Source organism: Pseudochaenichthys georgianus, chromosome 3 (assembly GCF_902827115.2).
Source record: "Pseudochaenichthys georgianus chromosome 3, fPseGeo1.2, whole genome shotgun sequence".
Taxonomy (NCBI): domain Eukaryota; kingdom Metazoa; phylum Chordata; class Actinopteri; order Perciformes; family Channichthyidae; genus Pseudochaenichthys; species Pseudochaenichthys georgianus.
This window is the reverse complement of record NC_047505.1, coordinates 6,231,594-6,244,051: the sequence shown is the minus strand read 5'-3', so window position 1 is coordinate 6,244,051 and position 12,458 is coordinate 6,231,594. Positions and strand designations below refer to the sequence as shown.

At 44.3% G+C, this 12,458-nt stretch overlaps 1 protein-coding gene across 1 annotated transcript in view; it reads left to right on the top strand.

Annotated features, from left to right (window-relative positions):
- The window catches only part of aldh1a3 (aldehyde dehydrogenase 1 family, member A3), a 51,973-nt gene that overhangs the window by 21,794 nt on the left and 17,721 nt on the right, over positions 1-12,458 (top strand). The window contains 2 exon segments of the mRNA XM_034079829.2: positions 579-707; positions 7,080-7,193. Of these exon segments, the coding sequence (XP_033935720.1) occupies positions 579-707; positions 7,080-7,193 (243 nt within the window).

Sequence of the window (12,458 nt, the reverse complement as noted above, 5' to 3'; positions counted from 1 at the left end):
AGCTATAGTCAAATCATCTCCCTATTAATTGTAATTTCATCAGCATTTTGCATTATTCCATATTTATGATTACTGTAGCTACTGGGAATAGGATTGTCTCCTTTCCTCCTTGGGCTGATCAACGGTTATAAAGATGTTCAATTTGACAAACATCATAGTCCTTGTTAAGGAAGTAAGCAGCAGTTTGATAAACCAGCTGTGTTAGTATGGGTGTAGCCTTACAAATGCTGTAATTAATAAGTATTATGACGGCGTAATGTAAGTGTGAATTCAATCTCTTCTTGGCGATTGAAGAATGAGAGACCCAAAGTGAAGACTACAAACTCCTTAAGCATTTGAAGATAGTTTAGCTCTGCCACTGTAGCAAAGGAGTGGCCCAGAAGATCATCGTGCGTCGAGAAGCAAAATGTTATGGAATATCATGTTCATTCATTAAAAAACGTTTTGTAGCCTGATAGAGGGGGGGGGGGGGGGGGGTGAATTCAGGTTACATTTCATTATAACTTGAATTTCACACTAACTGTGCTACTTTCGGGATGTTGAGCTTGAAACCTGCCTTGTTTTTTTTATTATGCTAGTGGAACTTTCCTCTGCTGATGTTCATGTGGAAGATGGCGCCAGCCCTGAGCTGTGGAAACACTGTGGTCATCAAGCCAGCGGAGCAGACCCCCCTCACAGCCCTCCACGTTGGATCACTTGTCAAAGAGGTCTGATATTGGACTTGAAACCTCTCTCAGTCCTCTTAAACGAACGCAAATGAAAAATCCCGCTCTCATGTGATCAGTCTGTTCTGCTTCCCGAGACAATCTCAAACTTAACCTTTTAACTATGTCTCCCAAAGGTCAGTTAGGTTCCTCCATGCGTATTCTACACAGTCTCTTAAAGGGGACCTATCATGCAAAATGCACTCTTGTACGTCTTTTATACTTGAATATGTGTCCCCGGTGTGTCAGGGAACTCACCAAGTGTCAGAAAACACAACCCTCTCTCTTTTCCTCCTTACCCAAATCTCTAAAAACGGGGCTGCAAAGGATCTGATACAGACTGATCCAGATTTGAATTATTTTCTACGTCACAAAAGTGGTCAACTCTCCACCTATCAGGGGAATGAGAGGTTGGGCCACGGCCGGCCATTGCTGCTCGAAAGCGCTGGAGACGCTGTAGTACATATGCCAGGCCTGTAAGTGGCGCTGTAGTCTGCCACAAAAGCAGCAAAGAAGACTTCCCTTGCATGGTTGCCATGGTTGCCCTTCCGCTGTGGCTCTTTTTCTCCCTCCCCGAGGCAAGCGTGTGCGCCTCCTGCTTTAAAACAAATGAATAATGACTCTATATAATCATATGTAAGGGATAATGTGCAGCGATGCGGTCATTATGGGGAAAAGAACACCAACAGGCTGATCAGGAGCCCGACGCGAAGCGGAGTGATCTAGATCGGCATGAAGGCACATTATGCAATGTGCACATTATCCCGCTTATTACATGGCCACATGCTCGACAAAATAACGACATGACTCCTAATATTAATTGGAATGCTTTTATGGATTTAGAAAATGATTTTATTGATTTAAATTGACATGCATCCGCTAAGAAAAGTAGTCCGTTGTTACTGTTTGAACTAACGTAGCAACGGTAGGAACTGCTTCGATAGCGTTTTTGAGGAGCTTTTTGATTACAGATTTGAAAACATCGTTGCTTGCTTTAAAAGTAGCACAATTCATGATGTCAAACCTTGGAAAGTATCTAGATATCCCTGCCCTAATGCCAAAGTAACTGGTAACTGAATATGTGTCGCCGTTTGATGTCTATGTCTGGACCGCTGCGTAAAAAGGAGGGTTTCTGCCCGTTACTTCTCTTCTTACTTCTATAAGAATAAAACACGGAGGACGGAGATCTCTTTTTCTCCCCCTCTTCTGAGCCCAGCAGCTGATCTCAAAGCACGCTCCCCTCTCCTGCAGGGGGGCGTGGTCAGCTGCAGCTCACAGAATCAGCCCCCTGCAAAAACAGCGCTGGAAAGAGAAAATACAGCGAAATGAGGCATGGCTAAAATGCAGGATCTTTTTGGTATTTTGAAAAAAAACCTATATTTATATACTTTATATAGGTATGGCCCTACAATATATTGTTCAAATATAGCATGATAGGTCCACTTTAAGCTCACGGACACCACTATTTATCCCTGATGATATTTTGTCACTTTTTTATTTTTAAAAAAGCAACTCTTTCCGATGTGTTCCTTATGTTTCACTGTTGTAATTATAGGTCTCAATGTGATCTGCTATATACTTTATATAACAGCATTCTTATTATATGGTTATAGTCCCTTCAATTTGGTAAATAAATAATGAATCCCTAATACTAATCTTATACAGTCTTAGTATATAGTAACTAATAATGTACTGAGTCATCGATTCGGTCCAGTTTCATTTGTAGAATGTTATTTCCTTGAAACCCTCAACTTCCTTTTAAGGCTTGAATCTTTTATCAATGGTAGTTACAAACCCAGACATTTGTTGTTAATGAAAAATAATAAGATTAGAGATAACAATATCTTTCAACATTAAGACTAATAACTATATAATTTGATGATCATATAGAAAGAAGATATAAGGAATATCGGTACCACTTTTCAATAAGACTACCCTTATAAAGGATTCATAAAGGGTTTCTAATTAGGTTGTAAACACTTTATTAATCATTAAGAACCATTTATAAACCAGTTCTAACATAGCTTCCATACATCAACACAGGCTCACTATTTGGCAAGATGACTAAGCCTTATATTGGCACTAGCTTACTTTGTCTTCTTCATCAGCCAATATCCGTGGTATCTGTTGTTCAGTGAGTTGATTCCCCCCTTCCATCTTGATGTTTCTTGGCATCTCTTTATGACAATGTATTTATGAGTTACTAACATGTATAATTGCCAAAAGGGAGCTTTGTAAAGTGTTAAACAAATCACCATTTATTAATGAGTTACTACCATTTATAATTTGTTTAAGTTTTATTAAAGGTCCCATGACATGCTTTTCCGGTTATTGCCCGTCCCCTGTGTTATGTAGCTTTTTAAGCATGTAAACCAGGGGTGGAAAACCTCCGGCCTCCGGGCTGTATACTGACCGCAAGACCATTTGATGCGGCCCTCGAGGTAATTTATAAACAAACGCAAAATCACATCACATCTTTATATGATCCTTATAGTTATAAAAAAATAAGAGAATAAAGGAAAAACTGGTATAAAATACTATATGACAGTAAAAAAAAGTTGTTATTAATAAACAAGAATACAGTTTAAAAGGGGAGAGATTTGTAAAATATCCATAAAGAAAAAGAAAATCTGCTTGCAGTTCTGTTTCATATGGGTGTTGAGAGATGTATCCATAGATCTCCTAATGTTGCTCTCAAAGTGCACCAGATTGATGCTTTTGACTTCAACATTAAAACAATTCTTTGAGGTCCACCCCCCCACTTATATCATGTACACATGGATAGGACACTAAATACATTTGCAAAAATCTTGTATCCATATCTTTCTGTTTTGGTGGTCATGCCACAACCGTGCACGTGCATGCATGCACGAGTCATAGTGAGATATCTGGATTATCTTTGCACAGCATGAAAGAAAGGCTGTGATTTTAGTTTTTACAGATGTTACATTTTTACGGCCCTTGTGAAAATTGAAATGGCCCTTGAGGAAAAAGGTTCCCCACCCCTGATGTAAACGGTCTGCAAAGTCACAAACCCTCAAAGTACACCCTGTAGCGAGTAAAACTCTAACTCAGAAAAGACCTGTCTATGCTGCCCCAGAACGCCTCGTTGGAGATTTCTGCGGTGCTGCGCGGAGCTCCGTACACACACACACACACACACACACACACACACACACACACACACACACACACACACACACACACACACACACACACACACACACACACACACACACACACACACACACACACTCGGAGCTCAGGCTGTGAGTGTGTGCTCAGGCTGAGCTCGGCGCTGTCTCGCAGACCCCACGCAGCAACCAGGAGACGACACCAGTAATCCAGCTCACACTGTCCGCTCCGTGGGCCTCAAAGGGCGGAACAGCGAGGTCAGCAACGTCCCGCCAACACGGCACCCAGACCCCACGCAGCATTCTCATCTGTTTGTCTTTACTGGTGTCATTTTCTGGTTGCTAACAAACGCCATTGTAACACATAATCACTGATGTTCAGCTGTAATGGTGGTTGACTAATCGGAACAGAGTGAGCGAGCTGACCAATCAGAGCACAGTGGGCTCATAGGGAGGGGGGGCAGGAGCTCCAACATGGCGTGTAGGACAGAGAGTGAATACACATACTATACAGAGATGCTGTATGAGAAAAATGTGATTTTGGAACATTGAACAATGTAGATCTATTCTAGTAGACCTCATCACTGGAATTATGATCAGTAGAAATGACCATGACATGGGACTTTTAAACCTTAAAGTTATGCATAAATTAGGGCGTGGTCACATTGAGTGACAGGTCTGTCCAGTGACTGCTGTTGTTAGCTTCCTGTCTCGCTGCTAGCAGCTCTGTGACGCTACAGGGACTCTGCCTGCTCAGCTCATCCGGGGAACATAACTTGAACTCGGCCGTGTTTGTTGTGCTGGTGCCTTGTGGACTATTCTTCAAGCTTATATCGGACTATTGTGACTCGCTCTGCGGTTACAACAGACGGTGCATGAATACGGTTTTGCGGTAAGTGAAATTTGAGTACTTTATTTATGTGTTGCTTATGTTTTGAGTCAGCTAAGGTTAAAGAATGTTAAGGCTTGGGTTAGCATGTAAGCAAGTGGTAGGTACATCTGTGCTAACGATGCTAATCGTCGTAGCCTCCAAGTTAAAACGTAATAGAGAAGTGGGATAATACTGTAGAACAAACAGCTTCTGTTTGAGGTTGGTAAAATAAGGTCATCCTTGTAAGTTAGAGAGATAATTTATTAGGTAGGTAACTTTATGCATTGCTAAGGTTAATTTAAATTCGCTATGATCGATTATGTAGACAAGCTAACGTCAATGTTGAAGAGCGGCCTAGTGTATGTGAAATCAACCTCACAATAAGATGTGTTATATTACAAATAATAATGTCATATTTCAAGATGATTACTTAGATATTACAATATGGTTGGTTGAGCTGGAGTTCATTATTGAGCTTACACGTTAACGTCACAGCCATATCTGAAGAAAGAACCCAAACCTTGTTCTTTTTATTAATTGTATTACCAAATTGGTATCAAATAAATAGTAAGCATTGGTAATACCAATGCTGATAAAGTAAACTATTTTATTTGAGTATTTGTGTCTGGGAAAAGGTACTGTATACCACTATGTTCAGCAGTTATAGACTGGGATTTCTTGTACAAGAGAATACAAAAAAAAAATCCATATGGACCATTACTGTATCCTTAAATTATGTTATAAAATGCACCTAATAAACAAGTATGGCATTTTGAAACATGATGTTTCATGATTGAAACCATTTTTACTGTAGTTTGTGTGCATTTTGTTGTGAACTAAGATGATGTCATGATTTTTTTTTTGTTAGTATGCACGTGGACGCTTTGGACATACCTGGAGAAGGAAGAAATGGGTCTTCGGAATGATGGGAGTTAAAGACAAAAGGCGGAGACTAGTGTTGAAACTAGTGGAGAAACGATCAAGATGCCACCTTGTCCCTCTGATTAGTCAGGAAGTAGCATTATGAGTGATGAGTGGAGGGCACAGGAGAGTGCTGAGTAACATGGGGTACAACCACCAGTGCTTCTCAAAGTGTGGTCCGCGGACGCCCGTCCGTGAGCGCCCCCTAGTGGTCCGTGAGTATATTGGTAACATTTTAAATAAATTAATTCATTTGAGTTTTCCGCACTCTCGCGGGAATATGTCCGCAATGGAGCAAGCTTACGTTTCACTTTCGATTGCATGATATAGCCCAGCGCAACACCTTCGTCACACATGTTGCCACTTTTTTTTACCCTTTTCAGGCGATTTGTAGTCTGTTCTAAAAAAACGATGTGATTTTGGATATTTGTGGAGTTAGGTGGTCTGCGAGTGTTTTTTTATTGGTTAAGTGGTCCTTGGTATTAAAAAGTTTAATAAACACTGCACTACACCATAAACCACAGCAGGTGGTTTGTGAACCCCCAGACTGGCATACCCAACATATAGAAAGAGCTTGGTCGACCGTCAAAGGACATGTCCGTAGACCTGAGAGGAAACCGTACAGAGAGTTTATTGGAGGAACACCTCACGGTTCTTGAATGGTCATCTTGGCTTAGCTCTGCTCACCCTGATGGACTGCTTGGACGCTTGTTCAAGGATATACACAAAGCCTTTCCAGTCTGAGTACCATTATATCTTACCAAGTCATTCATTTATGAATAAAATGTTTTGCTTGGCTCTTTTGCATCTTGCTTACTTTTACTTTGCATTTCATGTGAAAAATGTGTATTAGGTCAGCGTGAATGTTATAACTCATTCATAAATGGACATGTGTATTCAACTTAAAAACAACGCACCCTTTCAGTAATTATAAATGTTAGTGACTCATCAATAGATGGTGATGTGTTTTACACTTTACAATAAGGCTCCCTTTTGGCAGTTATAAATGTTAATAACTCATTCATAAATGGTCATAAGAGATGCCAATATACATCAAGATGGATGGGGGGAGAATCAACTCAGTGAACAACAGATACCAAGGATGCTGGCTGATAAAGAAGACGAAGTATGCTAAGTAGCCAATACAAGGCTTAGCGGTACAGATAAATGTGGGCTCACTATTTGGGAAGCAACCGGTCACAGTTGCTCTGTTAATCTCATGTCTTATAAAAGCTTATTAATGATTTATAAAGTGTTCACAACATAATTAATAAATGAATTACAAACTATTCGTAAACCCTTTATAAGGGTAGTCTTATTGTAAAGTGGTGCTGAAATACCTAACTACCGTTGTCTAAGCAAATTGATTAAATGTCTGTAAAAGTTGCTGTTCTCTGGGACAGTAAACCTGACTCGCAGCACCAACTTTCTCTCTGGGTTGGCTTTCAGGCAGGGTTCCCTCCGGGAGTTGTGAACATCGTTCCAGGCTTCGGCCCAACAGCAGGGGCAGCCATCGCCAGCCACATGGACATCGACAAAGTGGCCTTCACTGGCTCTACAGAGGTGAGTGAGTGTACTGTATGACAGTAGCTGTTATCATGATTTTGACAAATTTGCATGAAAGACTCTCTTAAATACTTTGATATAAAAACCAGCAAACCTTTTGAGTTGTACAGTGCTGTTTTGCTGTTTGAATTGTAGAATTAAAGCAAGGCAGGTTTTCATATAGTAAGAAAATACAGAGGAAATATAGATTACTTTATAACCGTAATGATTTGATTCTGTACAATCACAAAGTAATGAGCTATAGGGCTGCATACTTATTCAAATATTAATCGCAATTATTATAAACAAGTGCTCCACTCATAGAAAGCTTAGCTTCACATCAAAACCAGCGCTTCATGCATTAACCAGCCACCAGCCAGGGATCAAGCAGTGCCAGGAGTCACAGTGTGCTTGTGGACACACTGTTATTTACTCAACAATAACACACAATTATCCTTGTTTTTATTTATTTGTTTAATTCTATAATATCGGGCTTTTTTGCCGTCCGTCAGGAACTGAATTTCAAAATAAAGTCACCGGAAACAGACGTAGGCGATACACACCCACTGAACTGATTTCCCAAGATCCTCAGCTATGGTTGAAGCTCGGTGATTGGATGTTTTAGCCACAATGCACGTCGGGATATGGTGTTAATGCGATATGAAATAACTAACAACAGAATTGCGTTGCCAGGCAACAGCTTGGGGTGAAAACAGTATTTCCGGTCTCGAAGTTTGCATAGTAATCTGCAGTACTCATCAACTAAAAACGTAAGTTTATCCTTGTTAATTACACAACATTGATTGGTTTAAATTGTGTACAATGCTTTTGTGTTTTCCCCCTTCGATTCAGAGAAACAAATAGTTTTTTAGGATGGCCGAAGACACTACACTACCCATAATCCTCAGCTATCGTTTGGGACTACAGTCCCTTTGCTTGACAAACCCTGTGATTAATCTTCAGGCTCTGTGATTGGATGTTGGAGTGGCAGTGCCAAGGTTACGCCGAGCGTCAAACAGCTCTATGAAATGGCTCTATTGTGTTTTGCAACATGTTATATGGCACGTCTCTACTGGGAATTGTAGTTTTAAAAGGTGTTTTCGTTTTTCCCACAATTAGAAGTTGCCAGTATTAAACTGTGTACACCCCTGGAGGTTTATGGGATAAGAAACACATTTGTGTTATAATAATAATAAATGGGTGAAAATTGCTTGTGTCCATAATGGGCAGCATTAATATACCAACATGACAGCTCATTGTTAGTTTGTAATTCTACTCCACTACAATTCAGAGGTTAACCTGGTATTTTTACTCCACTACATTTATTTTAGTTACTTTGCAGATTCTGATTAATGATGTGAAATATAAACAACCCTTAAATCATACTTTAGTTACACCTGAGTACAATTCAGGGATGGTGATTGTCAAGTGCCAACAATCAGGAGAGATATTTGATAGTTGGTGCTTGAAAAGACTAAACATTAAAAATACATTACTCGTTATTCTCTACTAATAGTTAATTAAAGACTGTATATAATGGCTACCTTTCTGAAGAACCAGCACCTTACCGTGGTAGAGAGGTTTGTGTGCCCTGATGAACCTGGGGGCTGTGTTGTCTGGAACCTTGTGTTCCTGGTAGGGTCTCCCATGGCAAATTGGTCTCAGGCAAGGGGCCAGACTAAGATTGGTTCAAAAGACCTTCAAAAGACCTCATGAAAGAAACAAGAACAAGAAGTGAGGATACCCGGCCCGGAGGAAGCCCGGGGTCCCCTTCTGGAGCCAGGCCCAGAAGGAGGACTCGTCGGCGAGCGTCTGGTGGCCGGGCTTGCCACGGAGCCCGGCCGGGCCCAGCCCGAAAAGGCAACGTGGGCAACACCTCCGCTTCTCCGTCCCGCGGGCCCACCACCTACGGGAAACATCGATGGGGTCGGGTGCGCTGCCAGAAGGGTGGCAGTGAAAGCGGAGGGTCTCGACGGACCAGACCCGGGCGGCAGAAGCTGGCTTTGGGGACGTGGAACGTCACCTCTCTGGGGGGGAAGGAGCCGGAGCTTGTGCGGGAGGTGGAGCGGTACCAGTTGGATCTGGTTGGGCTCACCTCTACGCACAGCGTCGGCTCTGGAACCTTACTTCTGGATAGGGGTTGGACTCTATTCTTCTCCGGAGTTGCTCAAGGTGTGAGGCGCCGGGCGGGTGTGGGGATACTCACAAGTCCCCGGTTAGGTGCTTCGTTGTTGGAGTTTACCCCAGTGGACGAGAGGGTCGCCTCCCTACGCCTGCGGGTTATGGGGGGGAAAACTCTGACTGTTGTGTGTGCTTATGCACCCAACAGCAGTTCAGAGTATTCGGCCTTCTTGGAGACCCTGGAAAGAGTCCTGTATGGGGATCCTGAAGGGGACTCCTTAGTCTTGCTGGGAGACTTCAACGCACATGTGGGCAATGATGGAGACACTTGGAGGGGCGTGATTGGGAGGAACGGCCCCCCTGATCTGAACCGGAGTGGTGGTTTGTTACTGGACTTCTGTGCTAGTCATGGATTGGCCATAACAAACACCATGTTCGAACATAAGGATGCTAATAAGTGTACGTGGTACCAGAGCACCCTAGGCAGAAGGTCCATGATCGATTTCGTTATCGTATCATCGGACCTGAGGCCGTATGTTTTGGACACTCGGGTAAAGAGAGGGGCGGAGTTGTCAACTGATCACCATCTGGTGGTGAGTTGGGTCGAGTGGCGGGGGAAGCCTCTGGATAGACCTGGTAAGCCCAAACGTGTAGTTCGGGTGAACTAGGAACGTCTGGAGGAGGCCCAAGTTCAGGAGGCCTTCAACTCACACCTCCGGCGGAGCTTTTTGGGCATTCCTGTGGAGGTTGGGGACATTGAACCAGAGTGGTCGGTGTTCAAAGCCTCTATTGCCGAAGCCGCGGCGGGGAGCTGTGGTCTCAAGGTCCTAGGTGCCTCAAGGGGCGGTAACCCTCGAACCTCCTGGTGGACACCGGTGGTCAGGGAAGCCGTCTGACTGAAGAAGGAGGCCTTCAGGGATTTGTTATCCTGGGGGACTCCCGAGGCAGTTGCAAGGTACCGACAGGCCCGAAGGGCAGCAGCCTCATCCGTGGGAGAAGTTTGGAGAAGACATGGAGGACTTTCGGGCGGCACCAAAGTTGTTCTGGAAAACTGTCCGACACCTCAGGAGGGGGAAGCAGGGAACCATCCAAGCTGTGTACAGTAAGGATGGGATGTTGTTGACCTCAACTGATGGAGTGTTGGGGCGTTGGAAGGAACACTTTGAGAAACTCCTGAACCCGACAACTCCGCCCTCTATGTTAGAGGCAGAGCTGGAGTATGACGGGGGATCAACACCAATCTCCCGGGGGGAGGTCACTGAGGTCGTCAAACAACTCCACAGTGGCAAAGCCCCGGGGGTGGATGAGATCCGCCCGGAAATGCTGAAGGCTCTGGGTGTTGAGGGACTGTCATGGTTGACACGTCTCATCAACGTTGCGTGGAAGTCGGAAACAGTACCGAAGGAGTGGCAGACCGGGGTGGTGGTCCCCCTTTTCAAAAAGGGGGATCAGAGGGTGTGTGCCAATTACAGAGGCATCACACTACTCAGCCTCCCCGGGAAAGTTTACTCCAAGGTACTTGAAAGGAGGGTCAGGCCGATTGTCGAACCTCAGATTGAGGAGGAACAATGCGGATTCCGTCCTGGTCGTGGAACGACGGATCAGCTTTTTACTCTCGCAAGGATCCTGGAGGGGGCCTGGGAGTACGCTTATCCGGTCTACATGTGTTTTGTAGACTTGGAGAAGGCGTATGACCGGGTTCCCAGGGAGTTACTGTGGGAGGTGCTGCGGGAGTATGGGGTGAGGGGGTCTCTACTCAGGGCCATCCAATCTCTGTACTCCCAAAGCGAGAGCTGTGTCCGGGTCCTCGGCAGTAAGTCGGACCCATTTCCGGTGAGGGTTGGCCTCCGCCAGGGCTGCGCTTTATCACCAATCCTGTTTGTTATATACATGGATCGGATTTCGAGGCGTAGTCGTGGGGGAGGGGGTCTGCAGTTCGGTGGACTAAGGATTGCACCACTGCTTTTTGCAGATGATGTGGTTCTAATGGCTTCATCGGTCTGCGACCTTCAGCACTCACTGGATCGGTTCGCAACCGAGTGTGAAGCGGCTGGGATGAGGATCAGCACCTCCAAATCTGAGGCCATGGTTCTCAGCAGGAAACCGATGGACTGTCCACTCCAAGTAGGGAATGAGTCCTTACCCCAAGTGAAGGAGTTCAAGTATCTCGGGGTCTTGTTCTCGAGTGAGGGAACAATGGAGATGGGCCGGAGAATCGGAGCAGCGGGAGCGGTACTGCAGTCGCTTTACCGCACCGTTGTGACGAAAAGGGAGCTGAGCCAGAAGGCAAAGCTCTCTGTCTACCGGGCCATTTTCGTTCCTACCCTCACCTATGGTCATGAAGGATGGGTCATGACCGAAAGAACGAGATCGCGGATACAAGCGGCCGAGATGGGTTTCCTCCGCCGGGTGGCTGGTGTCTCCCTTAGAGATAAGGTGAGAAGTTCGGTCATCAGGGAGGGACTCGGTGTTGAGCTGCTCCTCCTTCGCGTCGAAAGAAGCCAGTTGAGGTGGTTCGGGCACCTAGTTAGGATGCCACCTGGGCGCCTCCCTAGGGAGGTGTTCCAGGCACGTCCAGCTGGGAAGAGACCAAGGGGTAGACCTAGGACCAGGTGGAGGGATTATATCTCTTCGCTGGCCTGGGAGCGCCTTGGGATCCCCCAGTCAGAGCTGGTTGATGTCGCCAGGGAAAAGAAAGTGTGGGGCTCTCTGCTGGGACTGCTACCCCCGCTACCCGACCACGGATAAGCGGGAGAAGATGGATGGATGAATGGATATAATGGCTATTGTGCACATCCCTTTCAAGATTTCAAGATTTTCTAAGGTTTATTGACATATCATATACACAACTACGGTGTAATTATGCAATGATGAAAAACTTGGGTCGCAGGTTCCTCAACAGTGCATTAGAAGACATCTATCAATATATGTGTATTCTGCACATTTCTTATACTATCTTCATACATCTTCTAAGAGTATAATTAATATGTATAATACCAGTTAAAATAAGTGCTTCAACATAGTTAACATTGCAGGAAAGCAATATATTAGTACTTAGTACTTTGTCAGGCTTAATATTTATCTGTACTGTAGATAGATACCCCCAAAGCTTTTTTCTTATTTGAAAGAAGATCTTAACCTAAAGTATTCTTTAATGTTTGA